This window comes from Lonchura striata, chromosome 5, assembly GCF_046129695.1.
Source record: "Lonchura striata isolate bLonStr1 chromosome 5, bLonStr1.mat, whole genome shotgun sequence".
Lineage (NCBI taxonomy): Eukaryota > Metazoa > Chordata > Aves > Passeriformes > Estrildidae > Lonchura > Lonchura striata.
In genome coordinates this window covers 16,319,561-16,342,048 of record NC_134607.1, presented here as the reverse complement: position 1 = coordinate 16,342,048, position 22,488 = coordinate 16,319,561, and the positions used below count along the sequence as shown (strand labels likewise).

General features: G+C 39.6%; 1 protein-coding gene across 3 annotated transcripts in view; it reads right to left on the bottom strand.

The window, feature by feature from the left end:
• Positions 1-1,622: 1,622 nt before the first annotated feature.
• The window catches only part of PTN (pleiotrophin), a 76,077-nt gene continuing 55,211 nt past the window's right edge, over positions 1,623-22,488 (bottom strand). For all 3 annotated transcript variants that reach the window (XM_021551962.3, XM_077783347.1, XM_077783349.1), the window contains exon 5: positions 1,623-8,321. In XM_021551962.3, coding sequence (XP_021407637.1) covers positions 8,269-8,321 — 53 coding nt within the window. In that variant the 3' untranslated portion in view covers positions 1,623-8,268. The remainder of the gene's footprint in view (positions 8,322-22,488) is intronic.

The window sequence follows — 22,488 nt, the reverse complement described above, 5'->3', positions numbered from 1 at the left end:
TCTCATGTAGGCAAATTCCCATATCATTATAAAAGAAAATAATGGACAAAATCCTGGATTACTACTTTGTGAGAAGATTTCATCCTGAACATGAGTTCATCTTGCAAATTCTCTGTACTCAGTGAAAATCAGGTGTTGCTGCATCATCTACAAGGCAAGGGATGAAGTGTGTGTGTCTCTGTCTCTGTGTCTGTGCGAGGGCGACTATCAGCCATTTAAGTTTTAATTACAAGTCTACCCTGTGCAAGGCCAGAGGGATGATGAAGTGCAAAAAGGCTTTGAACTTCAGCTGTAGTATTGCACCAGATTAGCTCTGGGGTCTTAAAGGTCTCAAAGAGGCTTTGTGCTGCAAGAAGATACTTGCCTGCAAACATCTCACCCCACTCACCTCTGGCGGTCTTCCTTCCATCCAGACCCACGTGATTAACCACCATTCCCAAAAGTCTGGAGCACAAACTGGTAGCAGAACTTCAATCTCTTCTGCATGAAGTCCTCTCCATTCCTCTACTCCATACATAACACACCAAAAAGAGGCCATGTAATGACAGAGATGGCCTCCTAAGACCCTGTTCCAAGAAAGCAACCCAGCCAAAAATAATGGGTAGAATGGGTGTAAGAGCTATATTCCATGTTTATAGCTCAATCAGCATCTGAGGACAGAGGTGGGAAGGACATGAGAAATCCAGAACTGTGTCTCCAGCATGATGGAGCTTAGGGAAGCTAACCATAACTTGACACACTCCTCAAGCAGCTCACATTTACTGACAGGATCAGATATCTCACATGGAAGTACAAGAGCATCTTAAAACTTTCTCACTACCCTGTAAGCTAAAAATGTAACTAACTGCCAAACAGCATATTAAAAAGGAATTAGCATTTTTCTTTTGTAATACTGAGTGCTTGGTCTCCTTTCCAAGGATAGGATTTAAGTTTCTGAGTCCATTAGTGGTTTAAAGAATGTACTGTCAATTTTCATACCTTACAACACTTAATTTTCTTCCAAACAATTTTAGAAGCCTATATCAATCCCCTCGTCTTGTAAAAAATGTGAAGCATCTTCCTCTTTTGAAAGTGATTGATGGAACATTTTTCATGGAGTAATTAATTAATTATTCTAAGATTTTAACTAATAGTTGGACACAAAAAATCCCAGAGAAATTGAAATGTAGCTTCTTTGTTCTACTTTTGAGTCTAAATCACTTCTCACCAAACACACAAAGTCACTATTAAAGTAAAACAGCTGAGTATGACTAGGCTGCTTACCTGATACTGTAATTTAAAAAAAAAAAAAAATCAAACTCTTCATCTGTAATCCATCGTTTTGTCAATACCACACAAGTTGAAATAACTGTATACTGAAACAAGCTGCTTAAAAGAACTGAAAAGTGCCAGGAAATTGAGACAGGCTTTAGTGGGCACAAACCAATGTGTCCTGCTAGATTCAGACCTCTTTCTGGCAGACCTCTTTCTACACACTAAAACGTTTTCTACATCTACTTTGTGTGACAAGCAACACCTACAGCCAATGAAAACTAGTATAATAAAGAGATACCATCATATACTCAGAATTAATTTAAGAAACTCCAGAAACAGTTTCCACAACCAAATGAGGACACCACGTGTCTGTGTATTAGTTTATTTAATTCTTTATCGCCACTAAGAGCAAGTAAATTACGCTGATACAATTGGTAAACATATACATTCACTAGAGCCCCCCAAAATCCCACAGAGCTAAGGGAAACATCAAGGGATGTTACAGGATTAATGCTTTCGTTCTACAATATGGATATATGGCTTTCATACAAGTTTTAAAAAATTGAAAAGGTAACACACTGCTAGCTTACAAAATCAATATACAAACTGGGAAAAAAAAGGAAAAGGAACAGGAAAAGAAAGAACCCATAAGAAGATATCACATAGCACTGGTTTAATAGATATATACAGAATTAGAAATCCATTGAACATGATATTCAGGCTTTGTTATTTTGACTTTCATTTCTCCTTTCAGTTTACCACTCGAACTATAAGAATTAATATGATTTCTCTCTTACTTTTATTTTTCCATCTTATTTTACCCATTTTCCTCACTTTTTATTGGAAGAGAAAAAGACTTTTCCTGTCTGTGTTTATATGTTCATACTTAACTGAAGCAGTTAGTTCACTTCAAAGCTTTGAACAAAGCCCTTGTGTGTACTTGGTGTGACAGAAGAGAACATCACTGTGATAGTAAGTCCTTTTGGCCATTACATTGGCATGTGTTTTACATTTCCCTTGGACACAGCTATCCTTAAACTGAAGTGCTGGCAAGTGGGAAGAAATCTAGCTCTTCATCCTAGTTGTGTATCCTCATGTAAACAACAGCACAGGACAAAAAGCTCTTTCATTTCAATCACAGCCTGAAAACATGGCAGCACTGGTCGTGATTCACATTTGGACTTATGCATGCACTTTTCTAGAGTCTTCTCCCATATATGACTGTGTGTGTGTATATATATATATATATATATATATATATATATATATATATATATGTATGCAGTATGCCTGTGTACATATTTAGAGAGCAGCTGTGTCTGATGCTGACATCTGCATTAGGTGGATTCTAGCTCCAAGCTGCAGCCTGTCTCTGCTTCAGGCCACCTCAGCCACCACAACACACCCTGGACTACCACAGCCACTTCATTCAGCTGTAACAGTCTAGATGAACTACATGATTGTAATATGGGGAGTGCAATGAATATCTAATGAGAAAAGTTAAATAATGTCTTGTTGCCAGATAGATTAGAGCAAGGGAGTTCGAAAACCAAATTAATTGAATGAAACTGACTGTGGGTAAAACAGCCCCACAGAGGCTACCCAGTTTTCCTAGCTTTCCATCACTGAATTCAGGGTTAAAGGTTTTGCACAGTTTTTAACTTTCAATGACCACCTGAAATGGGAATATTTGTGCACCTCTGTTTTTACTTCATCAATAAATCTACTCTTCGGACAGGTTTTCAATTTTTTTTTTGCGGGTTTTTTTTTTTGGGGGGGGGGGTTTGTTTTGGTTTGGGTTTTTTTTGTTTTGTTTTGTTTTTTCTTTTTTTGGTTATCACAGTTTTTTCAAGAAAGGAGTCAAATCTGTAGGTACATCTTTTACCTATACAACTCACTCAAAGCCAAGTGGTTTAAAGACTACAAGATACTTAATGAGATAATAATAGTTGAATATAGTTGAATTCTCATGCTCAGTTCAGAGTGCTGAGGCCACAAGACAGACAGCCATTTGTGAAGTGTGGCAGAAAGGAGCCATTAGGAAAACGACTCGATTTCAGCATTGTTTAGTTTTGGTCCAAAAGCAAAGTTTGATGCTGCTATGAATGACACTACCTACATCTTCTCCAAATGCAAACACCCATGGGTGGAAGAGGCTCTCTGCATGTTCTACAGCTGCTCAGGCAAGTCTTTCACCATCCCTGAAACTCTATGCACCACAATAATTTGATGATAAAAGAGGACAGTGGAAAAGGATACAACTGCTTGCCGCTATTTATCTAGTTAAGGTGGTTTTCTGTGGGTTTTTTTGTTTGAAGACAGACACTCCTGCATCAATTTTTGAGATGATCTTTTAATCATTTCTGTCCCCTGAGAAGCCACGACAAGGTCAAGTTATGAGGAAAGTTTTACCAGCAATCTATCTTCCCAGTAAATCCAGGGACTCTCTTTGCTCATTATCATACTTCCTTGTTCACTGGCATACAGTGATTAAAAAATTGCTACTGTGTCTTAATTTCAAAAGGACACAGGTGAAGGAAATTTGTGGCATGGGCTTCCTGGGTGTGTTTTGCAACAATCCAGGAAGAAATGGAAAATATAGTCTCAAGGATGAGGAAAGATCAGCAACATCCACAGAAGATTAACTGAGAAGTAGAATGCCTTAGCAGAATTGGCAGAATAAATGCCATCAAAATTATGGATAAGTGTGGGAAGGCAGGCAACAGGTATAATCTGTCTCTACAAAGGAGAGAACTCAGTCTCAACTTCAGAGAAGTGCTGTCCTAGAGAATTAAAATGGACTGAATACAAGACACCTACCCTCATTTACATAGTTTCCCCTTAGTAGGATTTGAGATACATGAAATGTCTCCCAAATGGGAAACATTTTCCATGCAGAGACATAAAATCCCACTGCTGTGGGATATCAAAATGGTTTCCATCTCACCAATATACTGCTTTAGAAAAGTGGTGAGTTTACGTTGTTAATGTTGCTGCAGTTCCTAGACTTGAGGGAAAATTAGGTTGTTGTCCCACCCTCAACATTGACATTAGCCTGTACGCTGTTTTCTCCTTTTGAGTTTGTCTCCACTTGAACTCTTTCTTTTGAGGCTGAAGTGGGACTTTACTTCTCTGTAACACTTTACATCTGATTCATTTTAATTAAGGCACAAATCCAGGAAAGCATAAAAACATGTGTCAACCAGTAGTTCTGTCTTCTGCATGTAAGGAACAGGCAATATAAATTTGTATAAAATGCTCCTGACTTCCTGTCTCTTCTTCACCAACTCTCCAAAGTGGCCTGCTTATACATTTTATAACTGTTATTCTTTCATTTCTTCTAACTTTTCTCCTTTGAAAAGCAATTCAGCCCAGAATGTCATTATGGAATTAGAAGATGAAAATCAGTAAATTACAATTTAGTTTCTACCTGCATGTACAACAAACATTTTCCCTTTCTGGAGCCTTGCCCAGAAGTTTTGCTGCATTTAACAGACTGTTAAATAGGCCAGGATGACAAGCAATGACTCTCATTCACTATGGGAATTTCTGTCAGAAGACATATCTAAGACAGAAAATGTCCCAGTCCTCAAATACTGTTTTAAATCAAGATATAGACAGGCTTAACTGAAAGCAGCATTGTCTCAGCTTAGAGAAAGAGAAGGGAGATATACCCAAATACACACAAATACATTCAGGTTTAAACTCACTGGAGTGCAGAATCTGGATGCAGATTCATGCAAAGCTGATGTTCAGCAACTCACCCATCTCTTTTATAATATATTTAATCGCTCAGAAAAAGGCTGTCATTTGGGGGATTTTTATCACCTCCCCATACTCCATTACAGCTGTAGCAAATGAAGATGTAAACCACTCCTCAAGAGGGACATTCATGAAGGAAATTTCTGTCCATTCAACTAGGTAAGCAACACATCTATACTAAGTCATTTTTTCACTGTAATAGGATAGCACCAAGAGGGTAAACATGTATTTCATCTGAAGTAGCTGCTCCCACAGCACTGTCAGACCAGCTTGCTCTCCCAAAGCAGGGAGGGTAGAAGATTAGAAAGCAAATAGGGAGAAGCTTCAGAATGACTGAAATAGAAACTGATCAAGATGGGTGGGAAGAGGTTTCACTCAGAATCTTGCCTTTTGCTTTCTTGATAATGTCACTAGTGAAACAAGGGGTCCATTTAAGTACTGCAAGCCTCCTTTTAGAGCTGACCTGACTTATTCAATCTTCCTCTGTGTTCTGCCATAAATTACTTTATCACCTTCTGCATAGGTAGACTTTTCTCTGAATATTTTCTTCTGGCTTATTGGAAATTTTCTTCATTTTAGGTTTATAAACTATTATTTCAATTGTTGTCAACAATAAGATGCCAATATAGATCCAAACATATGTGGATGAGTCGTACATAAGAAATGTTCTCCTATTTCACACCCTTTGCTGAATTTTCTTCTGGTCCTAACATGATATCTTTTGTTTTGTTTCCTTGTTTTCTATAACCCCTCCCCGTGATGGCCCTATGCCACCACAGGAACATGGCTGGCTTCCTTCAAAATCTATTAGGAATGTTTCTCAAATGAGCCAGATGGGCAGCTAAATGAAAGGACCATCAAGCATCAGAAGAAACACAGGGGAATTAATTTTATTTATACTCACGGAGGTGGAAATAAGAAGTCACATCTAAGATTTGCTAAAGGACAATCAAAGTGTTGGTCTTAACATCATTCCCAGTTCCTGACAGCTCCCTATGAAACATGGACTAGATTAACCAGTGTGAGACAATGGTGCAACAGTGTTGGCACTCAAAGTTGAGCCACTTCAAGTGAACTGATGCAGCATGTAGACAGACAAACCTTTGGTGAGAGAAAAAAGTTTCCTTCTCCCTTTGCTTTCAACCAGACCTACCAAACCATTAATTTAAGTCTGAGGCACAAGCACAGGTAGACCTGATTAGACCATAAATAAACCAAATAGCACCCAGAACCACCTAAATATGAGCCTTTATGATTTTACATTTGGTCATTGCACCTCCACCACGTGTGGGGGACATTTTTAACTATACCACAGGCTCAGGTATGTCTAACGGCATGGTCAAAATAACAAGGACATCAACACAGACTGCAAAACATACCCAAGGAATCTGGGAAATAATTGTGAGGCTAGTCTACCTTAAGCTATGTGCAGCCTTGGCTAGGAGGCTTCAGGAGTGTTTGGGAACAGAAGCACTTGCCTCACCGTGAGTCCAGATCAGCTGTACCCTCCATGTGAAAAAAAAGAGGGCAAGCTCTACAATTGTTACAATTTTTTTCACATAGAAAAGGGGAGTGATGTTAGTATGAAAAAAAAAAAAAAAAAATACTCTCTGCTTGTCTAGAAGCTAATCCCAAGAGAGAAATGTGATTTACTCAGATGAACACGGCCTGCTGCAGCTTCACTGAAGTCAGTGGGTATCATGCAGGAGTACAGGGAAGACTATTCCTCTTGACCAGCAGGCAAGCCTGCAGCCTCCACAAACAGCAAAGTTATTTCTTGCTGTTGAATTTTAGGATTTAGAATTCCGAAGCAATGAATTTTAACTTAATTTGGGTACTGAAATCCCTTATATTTCCTCTAGAAATTTTGGTCTGCTTGTTGTCAGTTTGTTAAACAGCCCTTTACTTTGAGACAGACCAGCCATTTGTCAGATCTTTTTTCTACTTTGTGACTTCCCTCAGGATTCAGAATCATTTAAATTAGGTAAAACTGAACAAACTGAAAAACAGCTGGTTGTAATTTTTCTCTTTTTTTTCCCCTGCAAGGTACATTTAAAAAAAAAAAATCACAACTAATTTTATGTTGACTGAGCTTTTCCCAAGGTATTTTGCTTATATAAAAATGGAAGAAAGCAAAATATACTGGTTTTGTATTTCCCTTCTGTTTTACTAAAAGATAAACCAGAAATTATTTAATTCCTATTGGCTTCAGGTCCCACAAATTGTCTCTTTTTTGGTCAAAAATATGAACTACCTCTGGTGGTTTCCAAACAGATTTCTTCTTTTATTTCCCACCAGATATACTATTTTTTAACCAGCTATATTTAAAATCAACAGGAATATTGCCACTGATACAAAAGAGAGATGGGTTAGGCAGAATCACAATAATTTCAACTAGATCTTTTATGAAAATTATTTTCCCCCTTCTGTCAAAATGAGCAAGTAAATTACAGCATTTTTCAGCTTTGATAGGTGAAATGGAGGACACTACCATCACTAATAGGCTGAAAAGTGGAAAGTTTTGTCATCATTCCACTTTGAAAAATTGTTGCTAGAAAATCATGAAAAAATAGGACTCTTACGTCCAGTTGAAAGATTTTAGATTTACTGCCAACATTCAAAATATGGATAAGGAAAGGAGTGTTACTGGTTTTTACCTGTAGATGGTGACATTTTGGAATGAACATAAAGCACACATCCAAGAAAATCTCATACTTGTAAATACTCAACAAAATGTCCCCATCCTTTCCTTAAACAAACAGTTTCATACAGTTATGCAGATGTAATCAGATATTAAGAAACAGGCCTCAATTTTTCAGATATAAGGTCCCAATATGAAATATAAATGCATCCAGCCAGAGTGCTATGTTCACACAGGGTACCACTGGCTTCAGCAGAGCCCCACACAGGCTCAGGTTCTGCTTGCATGGACTAATTACCAAATTGAGACCTATGGCAAGACTTGATTAAAAAAAAAATTAAAAACCTCTACATTGTTCAATATACAATAGACATAATTTTCTAAATGAGTTTGGAGTCCTTTATTATAGGCCTCTAAAAATTGTTGTTAGGATTATACATTAAAAATACTAAAGTAATAAAAAAAAGAATTTTTTTTCTGTGTTTGCTTTTTCCTTCTATGGTACCATTAAGCTATAAATAATTTTAGGATAAAATGCCTAGGTATAAATGAAACTGTTAACTGATCATGTTTGCTGATGTCCCTTTCTCACATTGCCCAAGCTGACTCCATTAATCCAGCATCTTCTCTTGTTTCTTGCCTTCCTTTTTCTTCTTCTTGGATTCTGTCAAGATATAACAAAAACAATAAAAAATTAGTGTCCAGCAGGCAGTGCAATAAACTTCATTTAACACCCGTGGAAGTTCCCCCTTTTTTTTTTTTTTTTTTTTTTCTCTCCATGCACATAAGAATTGTCTCCCCATTTTGAACAAAGAGAAAAGAGAAGGAAAAGAAGAAAAATAACAGGAAAGGTTGCGGCAGTAGAGAAGATGGAGAGGGACTTGCATGTTCAGTTCAGAACCCTCCCTATCTGAGGGGCTGACCCTGTTTGGCATGCAAAGCATTGTCTCAGGAACTTGCTTGGAAAATAAGAAAACAGCAGGCATCTCCTGGAGAAACCGGGTCACAGCTCAGCAGAGAGCTGGAATAAAGTGCTGCACACACTAGCCACACATATACCCTTCCCCTGCTTCCTTTCTGTCTCATTGTGAGCCTTTGGCTTTCTCTGAATGTGTGAGCAGCTCCAGAGCATAAGGAGAAAGCTCTCTTTTTTCTCCAGCTCCTCTACTGCCAACCCTTCCCCATTCCCCTGGGACACACACCTATGGGCACTTGGGAGGCAATGGGATCATGGCCTGTCCAGCCAGCTGAGACTGATGGGATGAGCAAAGGACTAAGAAGACCTGCTTCTCTAATTAATTTGGGGTAAATAAGGGAAGGATGGGAAGGCACAAGTGAAAATTTGTGTGTTTTACTACCACCTGCAGAAACTTTCACTGTACTCTAGGGTAGCTTGGTATTCGACAGGTAAAGGAAATTCACAGAGGGACCTTGGAAATTAAAACAAATTAAGAGGATTAGATACTCTTGTGTCCCAAGTCACCTTGTAATGGGGAAGGTAACAGCTCTCACTGGGAACATGAGTAAATCCCTATTGATACCAGCACAAAACAGCACAACAGGAACCACAGAGAGATGGAAACAGAGTTTCTGTGAAGCATCTTCTCTAGAACCAGAACAGCAAGCAAGCAGACCCCAGTTTGCCTTAACCCAGATTTCATTAATCAAACCAAGAAAAACTATCATAAAATCTTAGTATATGCTGAGTTAGAAGGGATCCAGAAGGATCACTGAGTCCAACTCCTGGCCCTGCACAGGTCCACCCAAAAAATTACCCCATGTTGCATGAGAAGGCTGTCCAAGCACTTCTTAAACTCTGCCAATCTTGTTGCCATGAACACCACCTCTGGCTAAATAACAACTATTACCTTGAATGAGAAGAAAAGCACTTAGACCTTAAGGTGGAACTCTTATTTGTGAATATGATCCTTTTCCCTCTGACTCATTTACATAATGAATCAGTCTAGGAATCATCAGTAAAAAGAGCTTATCTTCATTAAACACCAACTTCTTTCGGGTATGGATAGGTCCAGGTACCTCCAGCAAAGGCAAATTTAGGCTACTACATTTCTGTGATGGTTATTTTTCCTTTTTTCTAGTGTTTCAAACCAACATCTTTTTCTTCATCTGTTATAACATAACAAAAATTACTTCCAATAATCCTTTAGTCAAAGCAAAATAAAATACTTGTTTAGTCATATAACCTGCTCTAATTGCTTAAATTTCAAAGGAATAATAAAAAATTTAATTTCAAAGAGATAAATTAAAAGAAGAATTTTTTTTTTTTTTGAAAACTAATTTTTCCCCGTGCTTTTGCATATATGTGTGTGCTTGCATGTGTGTCTGAATGTCTGCATCTGGAGCTATTCACAGAATCTGACACTATTTCATAACTTGTCCTTAGAAAAAGCAATCTTTCATTGACTTAGTATCTAATTTGCTTTCAGCTACAGCTTTCTCTCCACCCCTGCAAATTTCCTGCATCCCCCCCTCAACCTCTTTTGCCCACATCCTCCACTTCCTCTAATTTTGCCACTCTATAAGACTGACCCGCCTGAAATCTGTATTGATTGCACTCTGCCTCATACTTTTTATTCCCCACACAACACCACTTTCTCTGAAAGAAACAGTGGCATTTTATCAATCAGACCGGCACTGGAACCTGCAAAATTTATTTAGACGCAGCGCACTCAGCAGGTTGCTATGCAGACTTGAACCAGATTTACTAAGAGCAAAGGAGACATATAAATGCAGGCAGACTGCTAACAGGACTCTGCTGAAGAGTCCAGGAGAAGACTGTGGTCTGGAGTCATGTGAATGCACCAGCTCCCCATCCTCACTTCACCTGAGGTACCAGACAACCCACTGTTTATTCATTTGCACTTAATGCCTGTGGGTCCACATCTCTTCCTTTCTCAATTCTTCCCCTGTGTCCACCCTTGTGGTAACTTGCACATCATCCAAGCTGCCATCTACCTCCAAAGACAAGTGACTCTGCTTTGAGCCTCAGCAGAGTAAAAGTACTCAGAAGAGTACCCAGAGTACTCAGCCTCAGCAGAGTGAAAGTACTCACTGTCCTGTGAGTACTTTCAATGAGGGAGGAATTCCTCCCTCATTGAAAGTACTCACATCACCAAAGCTTCATCTTTTAGACAGGTAATCTGGATTGATGTACAGCATATTTGCTCCATGAAATGAAATGCACACACGCAATTGTGGAAATATTAAAAAAAAAAAGAAAAAAAAAAGAAAAAAAGGAAACTGCCCAGCCCTTAGGCTCTTTTATAGGTCCCACCACAGTACCAACATCCATGTGCTGACCCATAAAATGTTGACGTTCATATGTTCATGCACAAGTCTGTTCACAGCTACACTCTACCTGTTTTGATTATGAGATTATGATCAGGCTATGGTATGTCCATGGCTAACAATGTATAAAGTTGCTTCAAGATGCATTTTGCTTATGTTTTTTCATTTCCCTACATATTCTTTGCATTTGTGTCGTTCAGGCTTTTATTGTCCTCACCTTTGTTCACCCTCCTCTATGATTTCCACTTTTATGACAATTTGCAGGGTCACAGCCAACAATGGGAGCCACATCACCCTGATCACCCTGCCAGTGCTGCCCTCCCCAGAGTAACCAGGAATGACTGAAAGGGTCACCATGCTCAAAAGGCTGATTAGTTCAGAGAACAGAGTTATCTGCCAGCTCATCAGTCCCAAACTCCAGAATCAGCTGTAGCCAATTGCCAGTTAAGTGAGGGAAAGATCCCCTAGGTACACTGTCCAATAGTCCCCTTCAGTTTCCTGTTCCATATATGAAAATGATCAAAATTCAATTCAGGTTAGCACAGATTGGATGTTAAGACCTTCAGTTCAGCCATTTTCTACTAGGCATCTTAACCTGGTCCCATCAGAAATTAAGTGACTTAGCAGAGCCCTCTGAGACAACCTTTCTGATGGAGAAGCCACAAAGCTGATTCCACATCTCACTGACACTGCAAAGCAGTATGAGCCCAGCAACACTCAACACTGAGCCAGAGAGGAGCAGGAAAAGCTGCCCAGTAAGCAGGGACTGTTCTGTGCAGAACCCTGCCATTTTCAGGAGCTTTGGGCCTACAGCAGCCTCCTTCACCTCACCCACCCCACTGAGTGCAGTATTTCCACAGGCAGAGCCACAGAGCTGTCTACCAGCTGTCCTTTGCCTTCAGGAAATGTGTTTGCTGCAGACAAGTGCCTCCAAAAATACAGAGAGACACTATGGTAAAAACACTTAACCAGATGAAACTCAGGTTCACACCAACCCACACAGAATTTGAATCTAAATCTACTCACTGCCCTATTTGCTTTCAAGTCAGGTGGCCCACTTGTGCCAGACACCAGCTGGCAGTATCTTTATGAGCTATCTATAGTAGAATTCAGGGTCCAGAGAGGCAGAAGCAAAGCAAAAAGAAGGATGATAATCCTGGATTTCAGAAGAGCAGATTTTGGTCAGTTCAGGAACCTGCTCAGCCAGGCTAAATATCCTGGACCAGGGGGCACTCAAAGAGCAAATTCCAAAAGCCTGGTAGTCCCTGCAGTGTGCAACCACCAAGCATTGCACAGCCACTCTGCTCCCCCCTGGAACCAGTGCACTTCCAGCAAAATCAAAACCAAACAGTCCTGCAGGAGCAAACTGTGTCAATGCACAGACACTGGATAATCTAATCCTCCATCACCAGAATAACCTTACAAATTTTTGCAGGATTTAGAATTATTCACAGGATTAAAAACTGCTCATGGATTAGCACTGGACCCACTTTCTGTGGGCCCAAGATGAGCAATAACAAAAATTTCAGTCAGGGTCTTAGAGAGTAAACAAGTTAATTTGATTAGCAGAACTTTCTCTATGCAATTTGGAATCGCAGCAGTCCTCTTTAAACAGTCATCTTTATTCCAGAATCTCATTCTTACTATGCAAGCAACAAATGAAAGTAATTCAGTTGAGCAGGAGCCACACACCATTTGAAGCCACTCTTAATGTATAATGCACAAAAGGGAGGTAATTACATTTTAATGGAAGTCAAGCTTTGTAAGACAAGATTTGCAGGTCTTCTGCTGAAAAAAAAGGTAACAATTCACTCATGACACTGCTGAATTTCTGTGCATAAAATTCAAGCAGTGTCCCCAAAAGCAGTATAAATCATTCAAAATAGCAAAAGCTGTGCTGATAGTTTATAGTAAAAAAATTCCACATTAGATACAATGTTCAGGATACAATTTTCCCAGGGCCTAGCACTCAGTCTTACCAAGCTCAGAGGAAAGCATGTTTTAGAAAGGCCCCTCTACCTCTCAATTGGAGAAAAATTTTCCAAAGCACCAGGTTTCTGTGGTGGTAAAGGGGGTGCATGGTGCTTCTAAATTTTGGAGATGAAATGCCTGTCCCTGTGGAATGGAGAAGTCTTAACTTTGGTATAATCAAGGATTTTATACTTTGGCAAAAGAAACATCACCTTACAGAGATTCACACTCCTGTCTAGGAACAAAAACTGTATTATTTTGTGATTTCCAGGACTGTAAAAACAAGTACCGGATTTCTGAAAACCTTTCTTTGTCTTGTAGAGGAAAAGAACTTTTCATTGCTATCTAAATCCTTTTCTTCCTTTTTTGCCTGTAACATATACAGCATTTATGTATTCCAAATGGTTTAAGAAGGAAAAACTATATTATGATAGAAACTTTGCTCCCTAATGAATTCTTCTGAAAAGCCTCTTTGAGAAACACAGTTCTACTAGATGAGGGAAAAAAGCAAAAATCCACCAGCTGAACAGCAGAAGAAGGCACTTCTCCAATCAATCAATGACAATGATGTAACTTTTACTTCATTAATAGATTACAATTGATTGCATCCCTTATATTTTAGCCTGTGCTCCTTACCAGCTTTCTCTAGTTATCTGTGTTCCTCAATTTCTTCACACTTGTGCCCACTCCTCTCCATCAGGTTTTGCTCTGCTTCTCACTTAGCTAAAGTTTTGTTTTGGATAGACTTACATTTGTTCTCAGTTGAACACAAGAATGACTTGATTTAGACCTAAAGGCTGCAGCTGCCTCATTTAAGTCACAAAGTCACGCTGCAAAGTGTGTTAGGAATGGGAAATACCCAGATTTACATTTGTAATGAAAACTAACATATCTGACAAAGGAATGGAATCAAGTCACCACTCACAGAAAATGTGTCAATAATTTTTCTTTCTCATTGAGACTTCAAGAAGAAATAAATGTAGGGGAAAATAATTCAATTTGTTGTAAAATGAGCCACAAAACTCTGAAATTATCTTAGTCAGAAGCCATTTCTTGAATCTGACATACTGATGTAAGACCTTTAAACCCTTTCCTTTAACATCCCAACTTAAACCAATCAGGAATTACAGGGAACTTTTATTTAAGAGATAATTTGCTGAAACCAAGGATTTTCATCAGAAAGCTTTCCCTTTGATTACTTTCTTCCTTCAAACATTTGGGAGAAAAAGTTTCAAAACCGCCTATGCAGAGGCACTCAAAAGACCACAAAGACACACACAATGTCTGACTGTTCAATGGCCTAATAGCCCAAAGGCAAAGAACATGAAAGTTTCATTTAATTTTCTTTACATCTAGGTTAGCCTTTAAGATGTTAGATCTTAAGAGTAAGTATTCAGAAGATTGCAATGGATAAACTTTTCAAACCAAGGCTGTTTTGCAACTGGAGTCTGCTCCAGGGGTCTGGCTAACGCTTTCAGAAGTAGTTCACTTTGCTCTTTGGTTGGCTTCTCATCCGCCTTGGGTACATTCACACTACTGCTTCTGTAGGGTAAGGACTTTCTCACTGTTCTTCATCATGCTGAGATCAGCACAAGAGGGACACAGTCCCAGCTGGCTCTTCAGCCCCCTCCTTGTCTATGCTGTACACAAGATCCCTCTTAATGCCAGCAAGACAGGTGCAGGCACAGGCTGATACATTAAGGGTTTGCTTGCTGCATTCACACGTCTGCAGGAGACCGCTGGAGACAGAACACTTTAATAATCCATTGGGACTTTGGTATATACCTATACAGAAAGTTATTTGTGGTATAATGTCAATAGAGAACCTATTTTATTCAGTTAGCTCTTGAAAAGCAGACACATGCCCTTCTCAGCTGTGGTTTCTGCATCTGCCCCAGATGAGCTCTACCCTTGGGGCACAGGACACAGGGCTCTCCACTCTGCAGAGTCACCTGCAAAAGTCTTGCAGTAAGCAGAGATAGAAGGAAATATAGAGAGATGGCAAAGTGGAAAATGAGATAGAGAGATAAAAAAGGGGGTGGGAGGGAAGAGAGCTTGAAAGGAAAGGAAGTGAAGAAATAGAAAAGGAAAAGAACAGAACAGAAGGAACAGGACTTTCTCTCTGTGTCACTCATGAACAGTAATGAGGGTGAATGTTTGCTGATGGTATACCTTTTATCACAGCAAATCCCATAGCTTAAGGCATTTTCATGGCTCAAGGGCACTAGCTAATGCCAAGGAGGCTGGGCTGTTCTTACAAGCCAAAAAAGCGAGGCAATGAGCACATAACAGAATTGACACACACAAGGCTATTTAAGCTTCCACCCACCCTAAAAGAAACTCCTGCAGGTACAACAGTGTTAAATGAGAATTTGTCAAATCCAGTCCTTCATCTTTTGGGGCAGCATAGAAAAAGAAAAAATAATCTGAAATACAAACCAGGGGGTCAGAAAAACATGGAGATTTGGGTTTCCATTGAACATCCCAGTGTTTTTCTTTTCAAAAACAACTATCTATGAAAGCTGCAGAACAACTAAAAATTGAAAAATATTTAGTTAAAAAAATATTTCTTCTCTCCCTCTTCTACATGCATTTCCTTCTCCCTGGAAGTAGGGTTGTGTCAATCAGATTGATATTATGCTATGATCTGACAAGGCATTCAAATTACTTATCCAAACAGTAAAATTTTTCACAGGTACAAAAGCAATCTCAAGGGAAACTACAGCACAAAGCCTCCAAGAATCATAAGTAAATGGAAGCAGAAAAGCAACTATTCAAAGACATCCAAACTTTATTAGTTATGGGCTGCACTGGCAGCTTATAAGCAGCTTGAGGCTGGTCCACACTGTAAGCACCACTGTGTTTTGTTTTTCTCATGTAGCTTATTCTCATTCCCACTGAAATTGAGAAACATCATATTTCCTCCTGTCATGGCAGTAAGGAGCCAAATGACAGAGTCATGTCTCAGAGCCCAAAATTTCCAGGAAGTTTTACTTCACCTTGAAACACGAGCCTTGTCCTCAGACCAGCACTGGGAAACACGACCAAGCATTTAGTGCCCAGTCTCGCCTCTCTGGACCACTATTTCTTCTTTGGTTTTCACATTTCCCAGTGCCATAAGGCATAAATTATTCATGGCAAAACTGTTTCTCACAATGTTTATGCAGTGTTTGGTACAATGGCACCCTTTTTCGGCTGGGGCCTCTGGGCACTCATGCAATACAGATAACATGATGATAGCAACAATAATAACAGCCAGCTATGCTTTTCCCACTGGGCACACACTTCCAGTGTCCTGTCCTACAGAGCTCAGATCACTGTATTTCACTACAGGCTCCTGGTCTGTGCCAGGGTCTATTCTTCAGTAAACCTGTCTCACCTTTAGAACAAGAGAAAAACCTCCCAGTTTTACCTTTCAGGTTTTTCTATAACTATCACAGCTGTTTCCTAATATGAGAAAATCCCTCATTTTTATAACTAATTAGTTTGAGCAGATTCTATTATTCTGCCTCCTGTAATACTAATTATTACACTAGCTGCATGCCTGTACGACTAATGAGTTACATTAAAGCTGGGGAATTCTAAAACCTACAGAGAGAGGTACAGCATGACTGCGAAGCCAAAACAGGAGACACCAGCATCTTTCAAACAATAGAAAATCACAGCCCTACCAAGTCATTTCCTCTCACTCTGTGTCCCCTCCAGCTGCTTTCTGCTCTTGCACAAAGGCAAAGTTAAGGGAGGGCACCCCAGAAAAGGCAACTTGTCCAACATGCAAAATGAAGTGGTTCAATTTCATCAGTGCAGCACCCAATTTGTCTGAGGAACAAATAGCTCAGGAGAGCAAGTCACTCATACACCACTGTCAGCTCCTTGCAACAACCAGCAGTCAAGCCATCCTGCTAAAGCTGGTCAGTCTGTTCTGGCAGCACACTGCAAGATTCTCCCAACAGGTAGGTATCTGCCACTAGAGTGCTCAAAAATCACAGGCTGTTTTCTGTTCCTGACACCGAAGCAAAGACAGGGATACACCTGCTCATTAACACAAGTCCATCTCTATGACTTGACAAGAAGCTTCCTAAGAAGACCCAAGGTAAAATGGTGTTTAACACTGATGGGAGTCCACTGAGATGACTGACATAAAACCAAGAACCTTGATTAAAGTGCAGTACAGACACTCACCTTGATGTCAATTGTCACATTCTGATAATTTTATTTCCATTATAAAAGGGAGCAGCAGCTACTAGCTACATTCCTGGACCTGCTACTGATACTTAGTCAATCTGGGAAATCATTTAGCCTTTCTGACTTTCAATTACTACTCTTCTTCTAATTAGACTTCCTGAGTTCCAAGGAGTGATAGCAGGAGTAGCTAATTGCTGCCTGTAAAGATATACAGATAAAAAAAAAACAAGGTAGGGCAGATGATTTATGCTTCACTCAGCTCTGAAGTAAAACTCTTCAAGTTATATGAAATTATTAAAAATACAGAGTGCAGTAATTTCCTCCATGTAGTAGCATGCACACCATGCCAAACACAGGGAATTGTACTGACACTTTGCTATGCTCTCAAATGCTAAACCTGATCTGAATGATACAGAAGAGATTACAGCCCTTAACAGCTCAGTTAGGTCTTGCCTTCATGTGGGAAATTTTTACAAACACTGCATGTTGGAGGATGTGATCTTTGGTTGGCACCCCAATTACTAAAGACAACAGTGGTGTGAGCAGTGTTAATATTCGCCAACCTTAGCACATATTTTTCCTGTGTGGCAAGGTCTGAGCTGAGACATGACAAAGTAACTCATAGATGTGATACACTGTAAATTGATAAAGAGTTGGGAAGGGAGATTTATTAAAAAGAGTTAAATGCAGCCAGGTGAAAAAGTTACCAGAAAGGAGCATAATTCAAAAAAATGAAGGGTACATTGCAGAAAGGGCAGGCAAGCTCCTTATTCCATTTAATTTTATCTTAATCAGAAAAATAAATATCTGAAAGTACAAAAGTTATAGGGGGAGAGAAAGAAAGAATGAGAGTGACAGAAAGAGTGTAAGAAGTAATAAAGCCCATCAGGCAACCCAGCTCAGTGAAAATAAATTCCTCCTCTCTTAGCAGTTAAAGTAAAACGTTTCCTGAATCCTGATAATACTCCATTCTTCTGCTTTCTGGCTGGCTGGAACCTGAGCAGGCATCAATCAGGTTTGGGTGGGTGTGAAGCTGGCCAGATGGAGGATGTCGGAAGCATTTTGTGCTCCTCAGCACAAGCTGGCCATTAGAGCAGCCACTCGACAGAAGTGCCTGAGTCTGTCACATCTGTCAGGACAGTTTAGGGAGATCTTCAACATCACCAACCTTGCAGACACTGATTAGAATATGCAACTGTGTGTGCTAGAGAAGAGGTGCCCTCCACTGGGATTTTTTGACAAAAATCATCCTTTCTAGACTTCGTGACAGGCTTTCTCATGACCTCATTTGTGGACTAAATATACAACAAACCATGGTGCCTGCGACATCACTATCACACTGCTGACAATCTGTCTGTCCAAATGCACAGTATCCAAGGAGAGATATTTTTCTTCTTGTGATACCTACACTTTAACCCAGCAGCCCAGGACCAAGTCACTGTCTTCCAGTCTGAGAGCGTGTGAACAAAGCTATGGAGAAATGAGCTTGTCAGGAAGCCAGGTAAGATTCAAACTTCTGTTTCATCATCTACTCTCATCCTTAAATAAAGTTGTAATCAGTAAGACAGCTGCTTAGAGGTAAAAAGTACTTGCAAGTACTTAGACCAGTTGCTAAGAAGAAAATTTTTTTTTCTTTAGTTTCCAAAATAATAGAGAGTGTTTAAAAAGGTTTTAAGCTTTTCTATGGATGCTTACTAAAGATAAAAGAAATCCATAAAAACACTTAGGTTACCAGTTTATAAAGAAGGAATTGATTCCCAAAGTTGATGAGCATCTCCTGCTTTAATTTAGCATAAGCTTTGTCAGAGATCATAGAAGTCCTGGAAAACCAAACTATATTTTATCAACAAATCTGTAAAATTATAAACCCCAAGATTGTTTTGCAGGTATGAACAGATCCAACTCCTATGAACAGCAGTCATTTTAGAAATCGTTAAGTGAGAGGAGGGAGACTCATCCTATCAGCAAAGCTGCCATATGTTGATGGGCTGGAATGGTGGATAAGCAACATCAGAGCAGGATCTACACTTAAGATCCATCAACTGGCATTTTCCTCAAAGAACAGAGAAGGTGAGGAGGAGCTTCAGACACCACATCCCATGAAGGAAATGTGTCAGGTGAAATTTGATGCATAACACTTCATTGATCAGCCTTAGACAAGATAACCTCTCTTACCCAAAAAATTCCTGGGGTTAAATAATTGCTTTAATTTATTTACTTTTTTTTTTTAATTAGGGGGAATTTTGAAGGTCTCAGATACTGCCCATGCAAGCAATTATCAAATTTAAAATCATATTTAGCTAATTTTGTGGGTGTAATGAACAATAAAGGTAGCATTACAATGGTATTTTCTTCTTTCAACTCAGATCTGTAGAGGCCATGCTTGGAACACTGTTTACATTCCTGTCTCTCCATAACAAAAACTCTTTTGCAATAATAGAAGGAATTTAGGTAAGTCCAATAGTAAGTATGCTTATTGTGGATAAATTCTTACACCAAGAAATACTTAAGTCAGAAGCTTGAAAAGATGGCAAGCGACAAAAAATTAAAAGAAGATATATAAAAGTACAATAGATTGGAGAAGCTAAATAGGGGCTTTTACTGACCTCATTTACAGTATGAAATCAAAAGAAAAATAGATATAATTGAGAGGTTACAAATACAACCTAATAGAATAAAAACTTCACCTCGCTGGAAAGGGGGCCAGTCAGGAAAATTACAAAAACACTTTTTTCAGAATATACTGGTATTTTTAAGTGCAATATTTTCAGTCAGTTCACGTCTGCTTTTGGTACTCTCAGCCTGTTGCTGTCAGAGATGCATTCATTGGTGCACCCCTTGAAGCAAAGACCACTCAGAGGAGACCATTTACAGTAAAACATATTCCTGAACTGCTGAGCCCCTGGCTGACTGCTCTGCTGCCAGAGCAGACCTTGCCAGAAAGTCCCTGCCCTGCTTGGCCTGGCAATCCCAGTAGGAATGGCCAGCCCTTGATCAGCATCCACAGATCTAGCTGGATATTAGTACAGACCTTTCACGCTTCAGAAAATGAGCTGCTGCTTCCAAATAATGCATCATGGGCTTTCTTTGTTATAGTCTTGAGGCACTGATGCAAAGTTAGGGGAGAAAAAAGGAGCCTAACATATAACTGTAGACCATTTGAAGTGCTCAGGCCATAACCCAGTTCTTCTCATTTCCAAATAAGGAAATTCATTAAGATTCTAGCTATAGATTTAATGCAGTTTAAATCTTCTCCTTTATCTTATTTGTGGGTTTGGACTTACCGCCAACCTGTATTTTCCTTCACCTCAGGAAAACAAATAGTCTAATTCCAGCCAACATTCCAGCACTCTGATTTTTAACTCAGAAATAAAGTTCAGTGGGGCAAAACTTTTCACACAGTACTAATCTGCTTGACCTAATTTCTTCTTCTAGTTCCTCCTCCTGGTGCCAACACACTGCCCAGTGTAGTTGTACCCACGGATCTGCAATATGGACTTAGCTCTGAGCCCAGGCAGGCTATGTGTGTGTGACTCCCATGCCTGCTGCTCCTACTAATGCCAAGAGCAGATGAGCGAGCAGGTGGCATGCAGGAAGATTTCTAACGCAGATCAGGAGAGCAGAGCTGCCCACAGTTATTATGATTAAAAACCCACATTTGTACCTATTTCTCTTTTTGCATTCATTCAGATCAAATAAAGCCAGGTCTTGTAATTAAGTCAAACCCCACAACTGGTTGCTGTAGTCAGTCCCAATCCAATTTTCAGTCTCAGCTACAACTCATTCCTAGACTCTAGAATCAGTTAAAGTTGACTCCAATCCAGCAATTTCTCAAGCTCTGCCTTTAAAACTCTAAATCAAAAATGAGCCTGTACCACCCAAGAGCACTACTCTCACAAAACAATGCTGCATCAGTGCTCTGCTTTGTCCCCTCTTCCCTGTTCTGACAGCCACTGACTGACAGGATAGAGATATATGACTCAGTGGAAGCAGGACAAGCAAGGCAGAGGCTCGAGGGGCAGAGGCCTTCTGGCAGCACAATAGGAAGCCTCATTCAGTAAACTCCCAAAGGCTACTTAGGCATGGAAACTTAGTGAAAAAAAGAAAACAGCAAAAACATGAAAAAAAGTCCTGCCCCCAAAACTGCTAAACAATAAAATCACACATCTCAAAGCCCTTCCTGCATTCCCATCCAATCACTTCAATCCCTAAATGATGTTTATTGTTACCAGCTCAACCAACTCAGGTGGTCTCTGAAAATCTAGTTGTAAGTTTGCTGCTCCACAGCCTGTCACTGTCTGCACAGGTTCCAGACTCATCTGATAACTCCATGGATGGTGTGCAAGGAAAACCAGTCACGTGTATGGATGCATGCATGCACACACACACACAAAGTGCCTGCAGCTTCTCTGGTTGCTCAAGCAGAGCAGGCCACCTGCAGGTACTCCTCCGATCAATGGTGCCCCACAGCCCACAAGTGGAAAATTGCTTGTCCCAGGTGCACCTGTCACCCCTAATCACATTTATTTGTATTGCTATCCAAGCATTCAGAACCTGGAATATGTCAAACCCTTCTAGTTTTAAGCAAACAAATGTCAGGGTAGCATAGCTTTTATAATCTACTTAAAACACATTACTTTTGTATCTCAAACAAGCTCTCACAGTTTTAGCTCCCACTATAAATCATCCTATATACATAACACTTGCTATTCCACCAAAAGAGTACATTAAAAGGTTTTAATAATTAGAAAGAAAATAAGTTTTTCTAAGGGCCACCTGGTAACACAAATGCAGGGCATATGTCTTTCTGTGTACCAGGAATTATACTGTCAGTCACACTTAAATAAGACATATACATTATGTACTGTTCTTCCTGCTATGTTTGAATAAAGAATAAACAGCCCCAAGGGTGTACAGTATTTTCATATTTCAGTGTGCAGTGAGAATATCTTTTCAATGCTACTTGTCCAGAAGGAAAGCAGTCCTTTTTTCAACTAGTCATTATTCAATACCAACCAAAACCTATATAAAATATATCTTTCTCAAGGGATATATTTTCATGTCATTATTATTCCATTCCCATTAATGAGTGAGTTACGAAAAGAATCTTTACTCTGGAAGTCTAGCTGCATAAGCAAACTGGTAACAGTACAGGTGGTCTAAAGTTAAAATTTGAGCTCTAATCTTCAGCTTACTTGTCAAGTGTGAGACAGCCTTGGCTATCCAGCTCAGGAATATTCCCTGCCTGAGCCCTGACAGACAGAAGCAGTGCAAAGCTGAGGAAAGGCCATGAAAGTGCAATATCCTGTACAAATGAGCTCCCACTGAAGCATGCAGGACATCACAAACCCAGTGATTTAAGTGAA